Here is a 21,354-nt window from a genome sequence, read left to right as displayed (position 1 = left end):
TTATGACAGTTTTACCCTTTTATAAATGAATAAAGGATAAAAAAAAGTAAAAATTTATGTTTAAAAATAAAATTAAGACAATTATTGTGAATTTTCCAAATAGAAAAATAGGATATTAGTTTGTGAACGGAGAGTATATTTTAGTAAGATATCATATTTCAAATATTTAAACTTATATTTTAAATTTATTTTAATTATATATTAATTCTTATTTTAAAACTATCAATAATGTTACTTATATAAAAATATAATCAAATAATATTATAACTCAAATTGAATTCTATTTCTTTAAATATCGAGTGTCAAATGAAATGAATAATTTTAAACGAGACAGAGAAATTTTGTGATATTTTATTTTTTTAAAAAAAATTATTTTAATAATTTTTTATTTTTTCTATTAATAAATAATATTCTCTTTGTCCACATAAAGTCTAATTTTATTTTTTTTATTCTCATATAATTTGTCTATTTTTCTAAAAAAAATGATATACATTTTAATTATATTTTAAATTTTATAATTTATAATTAAAATTTTAAGTAAACTATTTAATTATCTTAATGTAAATTTATAATTATTTGTATTATATAATAATTATTTTTTAATAAATTTTTTAATTATATATTTTTAAATCCTTCTCTCGATCAGACCGCTGATAGTCCGCGGCAACTATATTTGTGAGCAAATGGTGTGCTATTTATTATGAGTTGACGGTACTTTCATTTTCTCTCAAAGTAGACCTCACTTCCCTTCTACCCTCTAAACTCATTTCAAACGTGCTGTATATGAAGTAATATTCTCTTCGTGTAAGATATAATGTCATATATTTTTTCATTTTTATTTATCTATATTTTATGTTATTTTACTTTTTAAATTTTTTTTTATATATTTTAATCATATTTTAACTTTAAAATATTATATATTTTTTAATTTAAATTTTATATTATATATATAGGGTATGTTTCTTTAGAGGGGGTTTCGGGGAATTTGAGTTTGGGTTTGATTTTTATTTGAATTTTAGAATGGGTTTGAATTTTTTTTTTTTTTTTTTTTGTGTGTTTAGGTTTGGTTGGAGTTTTGAGAGTTTTGATGGGTATTGATTCAATGGATAATGAATAAAATAATATAAATGTGTATTAAATTTAATTGATAAAAATTATGTTGTATGATTTGATTATGAATTTATATTATACCCAACATATATATATATTTAAATTTTTATTTATTCGTATTATATAAAATTTTATTATCTACAAAATGACATATATATTGTATATATTTTTTTACCCTATAATTATTATAAATATTAAATAAATATAAAATTTTAAAAAAAAATTGAAAAAAAACCAATGTCGGTGATGGGGAGCTAGCCCGGTTTGGGAGAAAACACTGTGTCCATAATTTAATTAGATTAATTAGTTTAACCTATAATTATTTGTATTATATTGTAATTGATTTTGTTAATACATTTGTATCATTACAAGAATACACGACACCGATTCACTCAATAATCTAAATACTAGCAACAGATCAATTATAAAGAAATGGAATCATCCGAAAACATCATATCCTTTTAGCTAGAGCTGGAAAATTAATAAATAGTTAGCAAACAAAGCTCGATTAGACTCCGTTGTGTTTGTTACTAGCTCGTTTGTTAAGTTAAACGAGCCAAGCTCGAACAAAAACAATAGTTCGTTTTGTTAACGAACAAACACGAGTCATGTTCACAAATGTTTGACAGTGTTTGTATATGTTTGTTAAAGGGGATGATTTTGTCATTCATTTCATAAGATTTTATTTGAGAGTAATTTTGTCATTAACTTCCTAGCTTAGTAGGAGGGTACTTTTGTCATTTTATAGTTTGGGTTTTATAATAAAATTTGTAATTTCTAGTCTATTTTGGGCAAACGACTTAATAGTTCTCTAGTATTCTATATTTTCTTCTTTCTTTCTTTATTTCTAACATCATACTTTGTCCTTTTTTGAGATTTAACTCATTTTATTCTTCTTTGGTACGGTAAATATATGTTTTCTTATATAATTGTGGATTCTTAATATGTATATAATTATGATCTATTGAAGAGAGAAAAGTCAAAGAGGCCCCGAGTAAGACCCTATGGACCAACAATATGCAGTCTCGTGGCCTAGTAGTCCAACCGACCCACCAATTAGAGCGGTCCAATCCTATAGTAACTCATGAGAGTAAGTCGGCATATGGGCTTGGCTAGGAAGGTGGCATGAGAACTATTTTGGTAGGTAGAAGATGAGATTTTTATGGAGAGAACTTATAAAAGAGCAATATTCATCCAAATGAAGGTCATATCCAGATTCTTTAGCATTTCAAATTCGTCATTCCAGAAGCATTTCAGCAACATTCATCTCCTTTACACATTTTTTTTTTCAAAATTCTAGTATAATTTTCCTTTTATTTTCTTCAGTACTTTATATTATTTTCTACAACTTTGTTTTATTTCTATGCAACTTTTCAATAGAAATTCCGGTATTCTTTATTCAAAATTTCAGTATTATTGCACCTTATCAATCAAAACTACTGCCTTCTTGTTGTGTTAATCACAAGATCATCGCAAGATAGTCCAGATCCTTACTTAAGAACGTCGGGGAACCTTACAAGAAAATTGATTCCAACAGGCCCTTCCGATTAGGCCGTCGTAGTGATTTTTCACTACAACAGATTTGGCACGCCCAATGGGAATCCAACGTCTCGCGATTTTTTCTACAACTCTGGAAGAGAAAATTGATATTTCCGACGACTTTAGAGAAGTCTAAGAACAAGGAAACCGTCGACGATTCGTCAACTCACCCTATGCCCAAAGTCGTTCCACATGATAAGGCGTCCGCAGCTGTTGGAAGGTCGGATAAGATCATCAGTCTTCCTGCCAGTGTCTTTCAAGAGTAGATTTGTGGAGAGATTCATGCATCTCTTCATAAATCCGCCTTTGGACGCTCTCGGTGTATCATCAACATTATGAAACCGATAATGCGGAATGAATTTGCATTGCTTCGAAAAGAAGAAGCTTGGAAAGGCAAAACACTGATGGCCAATTCCAGCCAACCAGAAATTCAGCCTTCTATGAGTCTTATAACTAGCACTGCAATAAATTCGACGTCACATACGCTTAAGTACAGTTATGTTACCTTTTTGGGTACGGGCATCGGATCTAGAGGACCACCATCCGACATCCAGAAGGTATGGAATTCCCGAATGTCGTTAGAGAAGGCCTTTGTTAGGCCGCATCCAACTTATGAATTTGGAATGACCTTCGGAATGGTCCCCTCATCTCTACAACGGCACGTAAACCCTCTCTTTGCTAGAGCGATCTCCAATGCATCTGCTCCCACTCTGAGCCTTCAAGAGAATCCGAAGGTCGGACAAGAGACTTCCAGTGCTTGAAGGATATGAGCGATGATAGCTCTAAAATATTTGTTCATCCCAACACCTCCTGGAACAACATGGGAACCAGGAACATCAGTTCTGAAACCATCCTCGTACACTGGGGGCAAGGATATGCCGGGAAAGGCCAACTCCTTGTTGCTTCTTGGTTACAAGAAGGCTACGGATCTTACCCAAAGAGTGATGCTGAACTCCGGAAATATGCCACCGCAGTAGGCACCAGCCTTCAGAGAAGCCGTAGAAGGCATCAAACTCCGTTTTCCACATCGTAGGCATGCTCCTTAGGCCTTCCCGCAGCCGGTATTACGCAATCTACCGTCCGTTAAGGAAGCTCCCGAGTAGCCTGGAGGGCAAACAGAAGTAGCGCCACTACGACATCTTATCATAAATTCTCAAGCGATCAAAGATGCAATTCGTAGAATTTATGGCGATCCAATCCGACTACCAACAAGGCTTTACTATCAAAGGCCTTTTTTCGGACTATATCTCTTTGCATCACCCATTACCTCATAATGCTCAGATCCCTGAATTTTTGTTATTTTTAGGAGTGGCTCTCACTATATGATTGAACATATTAGCCAATTCAGAGGTTAGTGTGGATAAGAGTTTGAAAATAATGAATGGTATAAACTCCAGTTATTTTCACTGTCTTTAACCGGCTCAACCTTCACATGGTGTGCCTCGTTGCCCTCAAATTCCTTTCATATGTGGCTAAATCTGAAGAAGGTCTTCCATGAATGTTTCTACAGTCCCCTGATCGCTCAAATTGAAGTTGAGTGTGTACCGTAGGCATACGCTTGTGTCAAGTATAATTTTGGTAAGTAACCAAGTCGAACCACAAGGAAATAATGAGACTAATATAACGTTTTGAGTTTTTAGTTGATTGAATTGATAATATAATCACACTTTCGGTAATTTTCACAACTTCAAACAAATAAGATAAATTTATATTAAAATAATAAATTGAAAACACCAAATCATTCTCTGGATCTATGACCTAATGAATTTTGTCAGTATTGAAACTAATAAATTACTATTGAATCGATTGAGTATGCATATAAAAAAGTTTATGTCGTAAATTCCTTTATCAACTATAACCAATTTTAAAATAAATACAACTCCTTCCGGATGACGCGTACCATATTTAGTCCATTCCTGACATGGCCCATTCTGAAGTACATATCAAAGATTTAACACTCAATTTCAAATTAATTCTCTTATAAAATACTAACATCAAACTAAACCCTACACTATACACATTTTTCGAATCTTGTACAATCTATTTAAAATAAATATGAAAAATGACCTAAGAACAAACTAATTCATATAAAATGCACAATCTATTTGTAGAAGGAATGTGGGAGTTTGTTGGAAAAAATATAAAGAACAAACATTTATCGGGAAGGTTTTATCCATATTTTTTTATGACATCCAGGGCATTAAAATTCAATGCCAGCAACATTTAGCAAATATTCTTCACTTCTACATGCACTTTTTCTTGAACTTTTTAAGACTTTTTTCTATTGATTTATTACATTTTTTTTTTTCAATTTTTAATAGACTTCAGTTTTCTTTATTTGAATCTTCAGCATCTTCATTACATTATCGGTCCAATTTTTACTTCTCGTTATGTTAATTACACAAATATCATGAGATAGTCCGAATCATTTTTTAAGAAATTCGAAAAATCTTACGATTGAATCAACTATGTCAGGTCTTTTCGATTAAGCCATTACAGATGATTTTTTTTTTTTATCAACTATGTCAGATCTTTTCGATTAAGCCATTACAGATGATTTTTTTTTTTTACTACAATATCAATATATATTTTATCATTTCATAAAAATCAACATTAATATAAAATATTATTGTTTTACAATAATGACACAATTTTCTATAACCACGTGAACATTAACCAAACAAACCTTTTTTTTTTGTATGTTCTTATTTGATTGGGCATATTACATATATATATATATACTAGAACACGCTCTTGCGCGGTATACCGCGCGACTATTCTATAATGTAATGTAGTGAAACATTATTTATTTGAAATATAAACTGTAAAACAAAAATGTAATCGAATTATTATATTTGTGCTCAGGTCGGTGGGTCAGGTCGTTTGGTTTGGTCGGTTGGTCTGGTCGGTTGGTTAGCGAACGGATGGGCAGGTCGGAAGGTCCTCGGTCGGTTGGTCTGGTCGGTTGGTCCTCGGTCGGATGGTTAGCGGTCGGACAGACAGGTCTGATGGTCACCATATCGGACAGACAGGTCTGATGGTCTGCGGTCGGATAAAGTAGGTCGGCTGGTCTGCGGTCGGATAGGCAAGTCAGCTGGTCCGCAGGTGGATAGACAGGTTGCTTTGTGGGTGCGGCCAAGGAGTCTTTTGGTCTAGCGATTGGTCTCTGGATTGGTCGGTTGGGCTATTTGAGTTCTGGAACTGGTGGAGGCGTTTGGCGAGGCGGTTGATGTAACCGACCAGACGACGTTTCAAAATGTTTCGTCTTGGGCGGTTGACGGCGGTTGCTGGCGACGGTTCCAAAACGTCTTTTCAAGCCAGTACAAAGGTAGGGTAAGAGCTAAATTGTCATTTTCGAAATGAGGGGCATGATAGACTTTTCAAGTGACAAATCCATACAATCTCGTGTATAACAACATACAAGTTTTAATACCCAAATCAACTAATACATAAGGTCTTGTTACGTACAAAAATAATAATAATAATAATAATAATAATGGTAGCAGTGTCTTGAAGGAAGGTAGGACCCGAAGTCGGGTAGAAAAGTAGAAAAATTTGCGCTCAGGTCGGTTGGTCAGGTCGGGAGGTCCTCAAGATGGAAAGTCATCAGGAAGGAAAGTCCTCAGGTCGGTTGGTTAGCGGGTCGGAAAGTCTGTAGGTCTGATGGTCAGTAGGTCGGACAGACAGGTATGATGGTCAGCAGGTCGGACAGACAAGTCGGAAGGTCTGCGCTCGGGTAGTCAGGTCGGTTGGTTAGCGGGTCGGATGGTCCATAGGTCGGAAATTCTGCAGGTCTGATGGTCAGCAGGTCGGACAAACAAGTCTGATGGTCTGCGGTCGGATAAAGTAGGTCGGCTGGTCTAGCAATTGGTCTCTTGAATGGTCGGTCGGGCCAGTTGAGTTCTGGAACTGGTGGAAGCGTTTGGCGAGACGGTGCAAGACACGTGTCAATAAAGGAGGAATTAGTGGGCAGTTGATGTAACCGACCAGACGACGTTTCAAAGCGTTTCGTCTTGGGCGGTTGACGGCGGTTGCTGGCGACGGTTCCAAAACGTCTTTTCAAGTAATATTTAAGGATTTAGATTTTTTATTTTCAAGCATCTTCAATCAACTTCAACAAAGCAAAGTCAGATTTGGGGATCACCACTTTAAATTTTCAGCATTTTAATTTTCCAATCAATTTCCTTTTATGTACCGTACAGTGTTTAGAGATTCCTAATCTCAGACGCTAAAAAATCAAATTTAAGGTGTTACGTACAAAAATAATAATAATAATAATAATAAAAATAATGGTAGCAGGGTCTTGAACGAAGGTAGGACCCGAAGTCGGGCAGAAAAGTAGAAAAATTTGCGCTCAGGTCGGTTGGTCAGGTCGGGAAGTCCTCAGGTCGGGAGGTCCTCAAGACGGAAAGTCCTCAGGTCGGGAAGTCCTCAGGTCGGGACGTCCTCAGGTCGGGAGTTCCTCAAGACGGAAAGTGGTCAGGTCGGGAAGTCCTCAGATCGGGAGGTCCTCAAGACAGAAAGTGGTCAGGACGGGAAGTCCTTAGGTCGGGAAGTCCTCAGGTCGGGAGGTCGTCAAGACGAAAAGTGATCAGGTCGGGAAGTCCTTAGGTCGGGAAGTCTGCAGGTCTGATGGTCAGCAGGTCGGACAGACGGATGGTCAGCAGGTCGGACAGACAAGTCTGATGGTCAGCAGGTCGGATAAAGTAGGTCGGCTGGTCTAGCAATTGGTCTCTGGAATGGTCGGTCGGGCAAGTTGAGTTTGGGAACTGGTGGAAGCGTTTGGCGAGACAGTGCAAGGCACGTGTCAATAAAGGAGGAATTAGAGATTCCTAATCTCAGGCGCTAATTAATCAAATTTAAGGATATTTTCCATATCTTTGAATTTTACTTTTTGTCTGTTGAAAAAATACATCAACACTTTATTTTCAGATTTTACTTTTTATTGTTGAAAAATTGCATCAACAACAATAAAAAATAAAATAGAGAAGAATGTAGATGAAATGTTTGAGATAAGAAGGGTGACCCTGCATCTCTTTATGAGTTTTGAAATGTCAAAAATAGCAAGGATATTTCAACTTTGATAATTGTTACACACAAAAAATAATAATAATAATTATAATAATAATAATAATAATAATAATAATAATAATAATAATAATAATAATAATAATAGCAGGATCTTAAAGGAAGATAGACATGAAATCGGGTGGAAAAGGAAAAAAAAATTGCGCTCAGGTCGGTTGGTCCTCGGTCGGATGGTCAGGTGCGTTGGTTAGCAGTCAGATAGGCAGGTCGGAAGATCCTCGGTCGGTTGGTCTGGTCGGTTGGTCCTCGGTCGGATGATCAGGTCGGTTGGTTAGCGGTCGGATTGGCAGGTCGGAAGGTCCTCGGTCGGTCGGTTGGTATGGTCGGTTGGTCCTCGGTCGGATAGTAAGCGGTCGGACAGACAAGTCTGATGGTCAGCAGGTCGGACAGACAAGTCTGATGGTCTGCGGTCAGATAAAGTAGGTCGGCTGGTCTGCGGTCGGATAGGCAAGTCAGCTGGTCCGCAGGCGGATAGACAGGTCGCTTGGTTGGTGCGGCCAAGAAGTCTTTTGGTGTAGCGATTGGTCTCTGGATTGGTCGGTTGGGCTATTTGAATTCTGGAACTGGTGGAGGCATTTGGCGAGGCGGTTGATGTAACCGACCAGACGATGTTTCAAAATGTTTCGTCTTGGGCGGTTGACGGTGGTTGCTGGCGACGGTTCCAAAACGTCTTTTCAGGCCAGTACAAAGGTAGATTAATGGCTAAATTGTCATTTTCGAAATGAGGGGCTGGATAGACTTTTCAAGTGGCAGATCCGTACAATCTCGTCTTTTCAAGCCAGTACAAAGATAGGTTAAGGACTAAATTGTCATTTTTTAAATGAGGGGCAGGATAGACTTTTCAAGTGGCAGATCCGTACAAAACTCGTATTTATAAGATATAATATATTTCTAAGTCAATTTTTTTTGTTATTTATCATAATAGTTATATTTTATAATTATATTTTTATAATCTATAGAATTTTATATTTTATATTTTTATTTTAACTTGAATGTTTCTATTGTATTTATAATGCATTGTTTCTTTTGAAAAATTATTATTATTTCTATATATTATTTTTTTACCATTTAACAAGTAATAACTATAATAAGAAAAATACAAAAATGATACTATCCATGTCCCATAAGAAGAGTAACATGAGTTTTTTAAGGTGATAGTTGAATATTAATTAATATATTAATACGTAGTATAAATAAAGAAAAAAATTATAAAAATATTTTTGTTAGTCTCTATAATACAAATATAATGACATTGTAGAATAAATTATATAAATATAAGAATATTTTTAATGTTAAACACAATGATGCAAAACACAAACGGTACTCTTCTTATGAGACGGGGGTAGTATAATAATATTAAGGGAAAAAATCATTTTTTGTCTCAATATAACCAAAATTCATCAATTTTTATCACAATATAAAAATCTTATCAATTTTGGTCTCAATATAACCAAAACTAATCATATAAAATTTTTATCAATTTTAGTCCCAATATAACCAAAACTCATTTTTGGTCTCAATATAAAATTTTTATCAATTTTAGTCCCAATATAACCAAAACTCATCATTTTTTGTCCCAATATAATTAAACCTTATCTTTTTTTGTCCCACCGTCAACAAACCGACGAAAAATGCTGACATGGACTTGCAAGATTGTGCAATTTCTTCAAATATAAATATAATGTTTGATTTTTTTTCACGTTAGCATTTTTCGTCGGTTTATTGACGGTGGGACAAAAAAAAAGGTTCGATTATATTGAGGCAAAAAATGATGAGTTTTGGTTATATTGAGACTAAAAATGATAAAAAATTTATATTGGGAGAAAAAATGATGAGTTTTGATTATATTGGGACAAAAATGATGAGTTTTGGTTATATTGTGACCAAAATTGATAAGATTTTTATATTTTGACCAAAATTGATAAAATTTTGATTATATTTGGACCAAAAATGAATTTTTTTTTTCCTAAAATTAAAAATAAATTATATTAGACTCAATTAATAATAAATAGTATAAAAATATCAAATATTTTTAATTGTGATTTAATTTTGAAGAGTTGGAAATTATTGTTTCAACACATGTGCATCATGTGAGTTTGAAGGGTTTTTTTTTTTTTTTTGGTTATGTCCCATTTTATTTGCTCTAAGTACTTTAAACATACATTTGTAGAGGTTCCAAATTTATCAAATAATGAATCATCCCGTAAATATTAACAAAGTAATGAATTGTGAGTTGGCCTATCCTCTAAATCCATCTTAACAAAGCTAATATAATTTTTTTTTTATTATAAAAAATTTGAAAAATCCTCTAAATCCATCTTGAAAAAAAAAATAATAATAAAATAAAATAAAATTTATTACAAAAAATTTGGAAAATTAATGGGTTTGCTTGGTTTTGGTAGAATTTAAATAATATTTTTATTTAATTTTGTAAAAAAAAATAATATTTGTACTGAAAATCATAAAAAGATCATGGTAATTTTTATTTTAAATAGAAATCAAACACACCCAAATACCCAATGTTGTTTAAGGTAAGATTAAAACCTAACAAAATATAAAAATAAAATAATAATAATTTAAATAATAGGAAAGGAACTGTTAAAATAAACTGACCGAAAAACAGAGGAAAAATTTTTGCGCACTTAAATTTTAAAATATTATTAGTATTATATTAGTTTACAGTAAAAAAAAAAAATACAAAAATATATTATAATATAAAAATAATGATATTTATATAGATTGATCATACCTAGGAAGGGCCTTTCCCCACACACCCCTGTATTACATATATAGTATATATTAACATAGTAATAAAAGTTATTAGAATACATTAAATATATGCTAAATTTTATATAGAGTTTGTTTGGATTTTGAATGTAAGTTTTAAATAATAATAAAAAAAATTTGTTTATTCTTTTACTATTTTAAATAAAAATTAATTGACATAGTTTACAATAAAAATACACTATTTTTTATCACAAAATATCATATCAAAATACTATATAAACAAAAATTCAAATGAATACTTCCAATAAATAATAATAATAATAAAAAGAATAAAGAATGGTAAAAAACTATTAGAAAATACCAAAGAAATACATACGAGATAAAACAAATACTAGTTGGTGTTGTAAATTGTTATTTTGCAAAATTTCTTAAAAGATGACTTATCAAAGAATAAAATTATTTAACAATAAATCAATCGGTGTTATTTAAAAAATTTAGCCCCCTTATTATGAAATCTTAGTTACGCCACTGGACAATTATGTAATATATTATAAGATGTAAATGTATTTATTACGTTACATAGGTAATATAATTACTAAATTAAAAGTGTTTTGAGACGGATAAAAATAAAAAATAATATTTTTCTTATCGAACAAAAAGAATATTATTATTACACTAAAAAATAATTTTGATTTATTACCGATATTCCTCCCGAAAAGGATAGAACTGTTAAACTAACAAAATTATTCGTGAACTGTTAAACTAACAAAATTATTCTAGAACTTGATTCGGTTTCACTCTATTTAAGCTTATTCACAAATATAAATTAATCGAGCCAAATAACATAAATAAGTTTATATGGTTGACAAACAAACACAAGTCTTGTTCCTTAACATTTAGAAACATTCAAAAAAAAAAAAAAAAAGACATTCACAAACGTTAAAATATATGTATATATGAAATTATTATTTAAAAAATAAATACATAAATACTATATATAAATTTTAAAAATAAAATAAAATATCATATTTACCCGAACGAGCTCAAATTGAACCGAACACAAACACAAATTTAAATAATAAAATTGCTCAACAAAACCGAACTTGAACACTATGAATGAACTTGAATGCTTAATGAGCGAACACTGGTCTTAATGAACTAATATTTACCTGTTTATTGCAAGAAATCTATAATGAACTACTATGGCTCTCCAACAACATTAACAGTGTCCAAAATTGATCTTCTCGACATTCTACTGATACTTTTGCAACTCCTATTGGCTCACATTAATTATCATGAACACCATGCCCATTAAGATATGCATCAATACCTCAATTAGTGAAAGCATTTCAAAATAGAAAGGGAGTTTTTCTGTAGAGATATGGTAAATTATGGCTTTGAGATACTTAGGGTGTGTTTGTTTGAAGGATTTTGGAGGATTTCTACTATTCATCAAATTTTTTCCCCCCAAAAACATCACATCAAACACCTATTTTTTATTTTTTATATTATACTAAAAATCAATTTTACATTCAAAACATCACATCAAACCCTATTTATATCACATCATACAACTATTCAAATTCAAAATTTTTACTATTCAAATCCCAATCCAAAATCCAAACCCCCAAACAAACACACCCTTAGTAAAAACTATATATATAATATATATGTATGTATATATAGATATAGATATAGATATAGATATAGATATCGGTCAAACCATCATTAGAATCCGATTAGTCTTGAAACAGTAAGTCGGTCTCATCCAAGATTCCATTGCTTGCACTATCTACGCAGAATATATAGAGATTCCAGGCCAGTTGCCTCAGGTTGAGGGAGGCTTCACATTAGAATTAGTTTCAGTTGGAGCATCTGCTAGAATTAGTTTCAGCTGGACCATTTGTAGATTCGTCGTCAGAAGAACCCCCCAAGTCTTTTCTGAGGAATTCTTTAAAAGCGGCTGGATCCAGATAAGATGCATATGGACTAAACCTATGACAATATTTAGCAGATGCAAATCAGTCTTGCTCAAGTAATTCTTTTTTTTTATATATATATATATATATATATTCGCAAATTTGGCTACTATGTACCTGCTGGCCCAGATAGTGTTTCCTTCGATGTTCATTTTCACATCATATATGTTGCCTGCAAGAGTAGCAAAAAAGATATATTACAAAATAAAACTAGTCACAGAAATCTCTAAACACCAAACTTTTTATAGGTTACAAAGAAGTATAAAAGAAATGAAGGGCGAATCACATCAGATGTGTGAATCAAACAGCAAGACATATGGTGTGGAATATGAGAAATGCAATTCCACAAAAACCAAAGACACAACAAAAATACGATGCCAGATTTGGTACAAGAGATACAATCATTACTTCTCTGGAATGAGTTTGGGATTTTAAAGTGTGAGATACATTCAATATTTGAAAACTGATTTATAAGGACTTAGTTCGATTAAAGAAACAAATAAGTAAACAAAAGGCAGATTTTTAGGGTACGTTTAATGAGACGAAGCAGAGCTACTAAGAAAATGGTGGTTTACCTCCAAAAATAGTCTTCCCAGAAAAATACTTGGCCGTCAAACTTTGTTTATATTCAGTTAGATGCCTCTGGAACTTTTCTATATGTTCTTTGCTGCTCAAGAACCTGCTCAAATTCCATTAAGATAATTTTAAGCACATTAACTCCAAAAAGGGAGTCCATGGCATATCATTAGCAAAATAATCAATAAAACAATTTGAAGTATCACATATATTTTGATAATACTCTATAACCTTGAATCAGCTATAAAAATAAATTCCACCCGTTTTAACAGCTTGCTTACTCACTAACATGTTACAAAAGACATAATAAAAATATAAAATTAGAGATTAGTTATTGTAGGCGCCTAAAACACTAGAACTTCATGCATTCATGGAAATCGGCTATCCAGAACACACGAGATTACTTTCTCAACAAAAGTATTGTTTTTTTCTTTATCCTTCCTCTCCCCTATGTTGATGTTTACAACAATACAATGGTACATAACACGCAACACAACGAAAGAGAAAATGGAGCTTCGTGAAAATTAGAACTATAAAAGTCCTTTCTAAATCTACCCAGACATTTGTAATAGGAGGTGAGTTAATAGATTCGGACAACTTATACAGGTCTTCAAGTCCCAACAACTTAGAACCACCAGTTACCAGATGTATCAAAGAAAACGTTGGATAGAGGTACACATCTTACAACAACACATGCGCAGATACTACACATGCGGATATGGAAAAAAAGATGGTTTTGTACATGAAAGGAAGAAACATTCTGCATCATTGCATATCATCCACCGATCCACATGGCCTCATAATTCTCCGTTGACAAGGAATAAAACCTAGCTTTGCTAATAAATCATTTTTGGCAACTAGTTGCTCCTTTTTTCAAGTTCACTTAGAATCACGGCCTCGTGTTAGGTGGTAGGGGTTTGACAAGATGCAAAATTCTTCCGTTCTTTTATTCATTAGCTATAACAAAGGAAGCAGTTTGATTCTTATAAGTTTGTTTCTAATAATAATAAAGTAAAAACTCAGTAAGTTTAAAACTAAACCGAATTCAAATTACTGAAGTTGATAAATACTTCAAAAAAGTGTGTGCACTCATACTTAACTTGATTCAAAATCTCCAAAAACTCATCTATACATATATGCAAATACTGTTAATATTATGTGGTCTATGTGAAAGGTTTCCACTACTCCACTATCCCCACTACTCCACTTCATTACTAAATATTAATGTGACATAAGTGAAAGATCTTCACTACTATCCCCACTACTCCACTCTTCATGTTAATTACTTCTTTGATGGAATGAAGTAGTTGAGACATGAATTTTTGACTTTTTTGTCCCCTAAGCATCACTATATAAAGTCTTCTTATCTAGAAAATATAGTGCAAGTGCTTAGAAGAACCATGAAAGATTGCATTCGAATTTGACACCAATGGCCGGAAGTATGTTCTCGGAATTCATTTTAGTTTCGATTCTTAGGTTCTATACCGCATTGAATCGATTATTATGCTTACAAATACAAGTAAAAAGCATGGGATTTAGGGAAGGGCTGCATCAATATAGACAAAAAGACTTTCATAAGATATATACATGTATATTTCTTTTAGCTATAACCTTTTCTTCATCAATCGTATTCAAAGAAAAAAAAAATGATAAATAGGTTGTTATTGCTTATGACATTATACAGTAAATATATGAGAAGTCCAGGAAATTTTCTGCACATCATTAACTTGAATTCATCATAACAGGAAACAAAACCTATCGAGAGAATTCAATTCTCCAAAACATGTTGATAGGAATAATAAACAATACAATAAGTTCTAAATAGCATTAGAAATCTTCTAAGAATAGCTTCACATGAATGATCACAACAAACCCCACAAAAATGCCAGTGATTATCACATGGAATTCGTCAAATACCCAAATGTAAGCAATAAAGTTTCAAACCTAATGGATCGCAAATTGAATTGATAATACTTCGCAAAAAGGGGGGAAACAAGGAAACGATAAACAGCAACTCACCCCAATGGATCGTCGTCCACGTCCAATTCGGCTTTCACCACCTTAGATTCCTCTGTCGGCTCGGTCTTTACGGCCTCAAAATCCATGTTATCACTAGAAGCACCCTTCAAAAAATAAAGATTGAAAGCAAGCCAAAATGTTAAACGATTACAAAACCCTAAGATCGCTTTGCTCTAGATAATAGAACCCTAAAAACAGACAACCTGAGGCCCCTCCTGCACAGGGCCCTGGCCCGGACGAGAGGGGCGCCCGCCCAGGCCCAGAGAAAATAGGGGCCCATTTCATATATATAGTGTAATATATATATGTATAATTTTTATAAAAGGGATTAATTAATTATATCATAAATAGATAATATTTATGAAACATGTTTTTTTGGATTAACAATAAGTTAATAATAATATTTATAATTTCAAAACTAATTAATAGTAATGATATAATAGATATTAACTGCACTGCACATGCTAGTTAACTGCATTCTAAAACTCTACACTATGGGAGAAAATGAAAACTAATCGACATAACGGTTAGTATTTTTTTTTTATTCTGTTCATTTTAACAAATAAATTCCAAACGAAACTCCTCCAGTGATGGGTTAATGTTAACCTTCTCACAAAATTGACATCTGAAACCCTTAACTCTCTTATTAGACAAGCTTATACCCTTCTTTTGCATGGACTGACCTCCCTCCTTGTAATTAGTATTGTCCCGTACGCTGATCGGCTGCACTGTTGAGGCAGCCCCGAAGAACCAACCTTCCTCTGTCTCATTCGGTTGCTCAAATGAAACAACCCTGATGGACCGACCTTGCTCATTATACTTGGCAGCGCCTCGGGTGTCATTCGGTTGCTTTGATGAGACGACCTTGTCTCTGTATCTCGCAGCATACCTGCGCTTGGCATTCCGAATCTGAGTACGATTCACGCCTGGGAAACAAGGATCCACATCAATTGGTAAAGGTTTTTTATTTTGAGTCCATTTGCTTCCGACCGCACCCGTCTTCCTGGTCGGGTGGTCCCGAACTACAACCTGGTCCTTTAATTCCATATTAAAAGAACCATCTTGATTATCCCATTTTTCAGCCACTGTTTTTTTACGGACCTTGAGCTTCTCCTCTGGTCGGCCACTGTTTGATGAACTCCCTTTTTTTCTTTTCTGGAAGTTGCTTGTATATTAACCATTGTTGTGGTTACTTTTGGAAATGGTTGCTGCTCCACTCCCAAAGTAATATACTTGAGCCGACCTACCTTAATAGCCTTTTGGATCTCATTTCGAAAATGAGTGCAGTGACTTGTATTATGTGTGAAGGAATTATGCCACTTACAATATGGCCTCCCTTTAATTTCTTCCTTAGTAGCCAACCTCTGTCCCTTTGGAATTCGGATTTGACCATCAGTTAGAAAAATGTCAAATATCTCATCAACCTTTGAACTGTCGAAGGTCGATTGCCCTTTAGCTTCTGCTCCTAGTGCTGGCTTTAACTTATGGCAAACATAAGGTTTCCCTGAAATTATTTCGGCCGCCATCTATTCTGTTTGATCATAATCAAAATCGTATACCTCTGTTTCCATGCTAGCCATATGTTGGCCTTTATTACGCCTGAAATTCTGATCTCTTTCCCTGAAAAGCGATTCTAAGCGTCCAGCCTTGGATGCGAGACTTGCCAAATCTTCGACATCATGTGCAATGAGCGCATCTCTTAGGCGACCATGCATATTTCGGACCACTAAGTTGGTCATCTCATTTTCGTTGATTATTGTAGGACACCGTCCTTTCATCAATCGCACCCTCTCGATAAATTGTGAAACTGATTCCTCTGGATATTGTTTCATCTCTAATAAATCAGTCAGAGAAACCGTTATGAGAGGATTGAAAAATCTGGCATGAAACGTCATCTCTAAACCTTCCCAAGTTTGTATTTGCCTAAGTGGCAGACTTACAAACCATGAAAAAATTGTCCTAGTTAGAGACAATCCAAACAGTTGTAACTTGTAAAAAGGATTGTTACCAATTTCCCCCAACTGTGCTCTGAAACGTCCCACATGCTCTATAGTAGAGGATTCATCCTCTCCAGAAAAAGTATGAAAATCTGGTGGCCTGTAATTCCTTGGGAGCGGATATTCATTAATAATCCTTTCTGGGAACAGTCTTTGATAAGCAGGTCGGTTGGCCATCTGAGGATTTAGACCAAACTGAACCCTCAATACGTGAGCAATTTCGTCACCCAAACGAAACTGTTGATGATCAGGAACATCAATGGGATTTTGCACAGGAATATGAATGGGATCCTGCACATATCCCCCTGGCCTTTCCTCTCTTGTAATGTTCGGTTGTACATTTTTAACCCTTGGCCCCAAAGGAACATTATTTGGGAAAGTCAGAGGAGTCTTTCCCCTATCTGCTCGGTTGAAATTTGTGGCGCTTGGAAGTGTGTTGTCCACATATGATGGCCCTGCAAAAAATTCGCTTGCATTCTTGATGGTGACACCCCTGGCGGCGTCTGGGTGGGTTGAGAGTAACCCTTGACAATGCTTGATCTAACATGTTCTGCATAAACACATTTTGCTGATTGTTCATTTGTTGAACATAAGACAACCAGTCGGTAGGCCGTTGGGGAATCTCCCCTGGATTTGGCATGATGGATGGTGAAACATTTTCTCCCGCCGGTGCTGATGATGATTGAGGTTGTGTGCCTGCCATATTGATTCTTCTGATGATTCTGCCGGACCTCAGTTGTATGAAATTCTCTGGTAATGTAGGATCAGCAATCTTGCCTTTCTCCCACTGTGGTCGCCAATTTGTTGATGTATTTTTTCAACAAACAAAAAGCAAAATTCAAAGATATGGAAAATATATTTAAACTTGATTAATTAGAGTCTGAGATTAGGAATCTCTAAACACTGTACGGTACATAAGATAATTAACTGGGAAAATAAAATACTGGAAATTTAAAGTGGTGATCCCCGAATCTGACTTTGCTTTGTTGAAGTTGATTGAAGATAATTTCTCCAGATTAAACCAAATCTTTAAATACTCCTTGATAAACGCTCCTGGAAACCGTCGCCCGAACAGTTACAACGCCTGCTTTTCCAACCATCTGTTACCCTCTCTCCTGCTGACACGCCTGCTTTTCCAACCGTCTGTTACCCTCTCTCCTGCTGACACGTGCCCTCAACCGACCACAATATCATTCCCACTTATTCTTAACAGTATCCGCCTCTTTGGACCGACCCCAGACCTTCCGCCCTTTTGGCCCGAACGCAACTCTTCCACCTTATTGGCCCGACCACCAATCCTCCCGACTTGCAGACCACCCGACTTGTTTGGTCCAGCCGCAAACCTCCCGACCTAAAGACCATCCGACTTACTGGTCCAGCAGCAGACCTCCCGACTTAAAGATCATTTGACTTACTGGTCCAGTCGCAGACCTCCTGACCTAAAGACCTTCCGACTTGCGGACTTTCCGACCCGCGGATCTTCCGACCTACGGACCTCCCGACATGAGGACTTTCCGACCTGCGGACCTTCCGTCCTGAGGACTTTCCGACCCGCGGACCTTCCGACCTGCGGACCTACCAACCTGCGGACTTTTCGTCCTGAGGACTTTCCGACCCGCGGACCTTCCGACCTGCGGACCTCTCGACCTGAGGACCTTCCGACCTGAGGACCTTCCTTAGAAATACCTCCATTTTACCTGAGTTTCCCACAGTGCCCCTCGGCCAATTCGATCAACTCGACTACTAGGCCCATTTTTCTTTTTACCTTGGGCTTTTTAACCTAATTCTAAATTTCCTACGTAACAATATAACATACTATTTTATTAAAACTGTTTATTATTAAATAATAAATAATAATAGTGTTCTTTACTTGTAAATGTTAAATCATATTTATTAATTGAATTTGAATACTTGTTGATTTTTTTAGGAACAGTGTTTGCAAGCTAATAAAAAAAGATTCAATTATTGACAAAGACGATTTACAAATCATGTGTGATTGTTCTTTATTATTTTATTTTATTAAATTTATCAATTTAGTGATGTTGCCTAAAAAATATTTATCAGGAAGTGAAAAAAAAAAAAAAAAAAAGAAAACAAGAACAAGAATTTATAAATTCACAAAAGGGGGCTATTAATAAATTTTTAAATAGAAATACAAGTTCTACAAAATTTAGTAAACCAAATAGTAATAGTATTTGAACATTCGGGATCAATTGAAAACTTGAATAATATTGATAGTGATGTACATAATATAAAAAATGATGATAATCATAATACTTCAAATGAAATATTGACAATTGAAGATAGTGTAGTTTTAAACTTAGATATTTATGATCCTAGAAATTGGGATAATCTTGATGATATATCAAAAAATATTTTAATAGAAAAATGGTCTATTAGAGAACTAAATCTAACTTCTCCATTAGATAATACTTCTAGACATTTTTCATATTTTCATTATGAAAAACAAAGGGGCCTAATATAGAACTGTTAAAAACCCATTTCAAACAAAAGCATTCTTCCAAAACATAAATCAACAGAATAAAAACCAGCATACATTGAAATAATACATTCTGGAAGCACATTAACTAGCTTCCCGGCAGTTAAAATTTGAGGTTTCTGATTCAGGAAAGTCAAGAAGTGTAACGTATATTAACATTTGTATGTAACTGAATATTTGGCTAAAAGCAGAACAACCATATTCAACTTCAAGTCAAACAAGAAATAAGTGAAGTTTAGAGGTAATAAAAAGCACAGTTGTATTCTTCCTTCTTAAGTAAACTATATACAGGCGGATCAACAAGGCACAAGGAAACTATTTACAAAAAATTCTCAATTATCCTACATTTAACTCCAGAAATTTGAAAATGAAATAACTATGTTGTAATTGTTCAGAGAGCACATCAAAACAACAGTTCAATCCTACTAAATAAGCTACAGGGACAAAAACACAATGATATTAAAGAAGCTTAAGTTAGAGCATCTCATACGATCTGAAACATTCCAAGCATCCCAGGAATACTTGCAGCCTGAACTGGTCGAGGCTTCACTACCTGCATAAGAAATCAAGTTCAAAATTTCTTAACAGAAGGACCAAATGACACTCCCAAGCCATTTCAGTTAGAGGAGAATCAATACCTTTCCTGTCTTGACCGGAACAACATCATCTATTGTCATAGGCTCTCCAGTAATTGGGCATTTTCCAAAGTCCTAAGCAAGTGTATGCGAAGAAAAGAAAAAACTAAATAAAATATCAACAAAGATAAAATCCTCCATAACCAGACCAACCAAACAACAGCAGATATTAGATCAAAACTTCGATGCGCAGTAACGACTACAAAAGTGGCCTCTCTAGTGTATCCACGAGTTAATACACAGGCAAAAGTACAGTCATAGAGCAAACACACTCACTGAGATGTGGCGCTCAATCAATCGCCTCTCGAACAGTAGGCCCGAATTCTTGGACACGACGGGCTCCTCCGGCACCTCGCCGGAAACTGCAAAGTACCCAATTAAACTAACAGATCAGAGGCGTCGAACGAAGCACAAAAGCACGGTTTCGTACTTAAAAACAAACCAAGACACATGCACATGTAGTAAGAGAAGAAGTGGGTAAGAGATTTACTTGAGCAATTCATTGTGCGTCGCTTGGCAGCGTGCTGTGTGAGGCCTCCTAGGGTTTATGTTCGAGAGCAAATGGGCAGAGGCGGAAGAAAGAGCCAAGGACGGAAGGGCAAAAGATAAAATTGAAAACAGCGCGGCGTCGTCAGATCCCACCCTATTTGGTCAACAATACTGCCACGCCAAAATTGCTAATGCCAGAGTGGACACAGAGTGTTTTGTCTATTTTGCCCTCTATTTGTAAAGTAGGTACTAGTACTATGTTATTTAAATTAGTCGGTAAATTAGAATGTTATAAATAAAAGAAAAAAAAATAATTTTCGTCTTAATATAATCAAAATTTATTAATTTTGGTTTAAATATAAAAAATTTATTAATTTTAGTCTCATTATAAACAATTTTAATCAATTTTGGTCTCAATATAAAAAACTCATTAATTTTAATCTCATTATAAACAATTTTAATCAATTTTGGTTCCATTATAAATAATTTCAATCAATTTTGATCTCGCAGTTAAAAAATTAACGGAAATTGCTAACGTTGATATAACGGTGGTGACGTGACAGCTGACTTGGAAACAGCATGGTAATGTATATTTCACCATGTATAATTATATATGGTTATGTTGTTAAACGGTCATGTATAATTTTAAATGGTCATGTACATTTCTGTTTTAATTTAAAATTTTATTTTTTTGT

At 34.4% G+C, this 21,354-nt stretch overlaps 1 protein-coding gene across 2 annotated transcripts; it reads right to left on the bottom strand.

The window, feature by feature from the left end:
* Positions 1 to 12,107: 12,107 nt before the first annotated feature.
* Positions 12,108 to 20,804, bottom strand: LOC127249298 (pre-mRNA-processing factor 19-like). Of its 2 annotated transcripts, XM_051272040.1 has the most exons (8): positions 20,661 to 20,804; positions 20,447 to 20,532; positions 20,174 to 20,245; positions 20,026 to 20,088; positions 15,039 to 15,142; positions 13,019 to 13,122; positions 12,561 to 12,615; positions 12,108 to 12,459 (listed from the first exon to the last, which is right to left on the bottom strand). In XM_051272040.1, exons 1-8 carry the CDS (start codon positions 20,671 to 20,673, stop codon positions 12,327 to 12,329), a joined length of 630 nt encoding a protein of 209 aa, XP_051127997.1. In that variant the 5' UTR covers positions 20,674 to 20,804; the 3' UTR covers positions 12,108 to 12,326. The 2 variants fall into 2 exon arrangements, with proteins under 2 accessions (XP_051127997.1, XP_051127998.1); XM_051272041.1 differs by lacking the exon at positions 20,026 to 20,088.
* Positions 20,805 to 21,354: the final 550 nt, after the last annotated feature.

Source organism: Andrographis paniculata, unplaced genomic scaffold, assembly GCF_009805555.1.
Source record: "Andrographis paniculata isolate CXL003 unplaced genomic scaffold, ASM980555v1 Contig35END, whole genome shotgun sequence".
Classification (NCBI taxonomy): Eukaryota; Viridiplantae; Streptophyta; class Magnoliopsida; order Lamiales; family Acanthaceae; genus Andrographis; species Andrographis paniculata.
The sequence above is the reverse complement of the archived record's forward strand: the minus strand, read 5'-3'. Positions and strand labels throughout refer to the sequence as shown.

Excerpts from the sequence above, each read along its gene's own strand:
- LOC127249298 (XM_051272040.1), bottom strand. Across the intron at positions 13,123-15,038 it reads GTGGACGACGATCCATTGGG|GTTCTTGAGCAGCAAAGAAC; the intron begins GTGAGTTGCTGT and ends GAATTTGAGCAG. Across the intron at positions 12,616-13,018 it reads TGGGAAGACTATTTTTGGAG|GCAACATATATGATGTGAAA; the intron begins GTAAACCACCAT and ends CTACTCTTGCAG.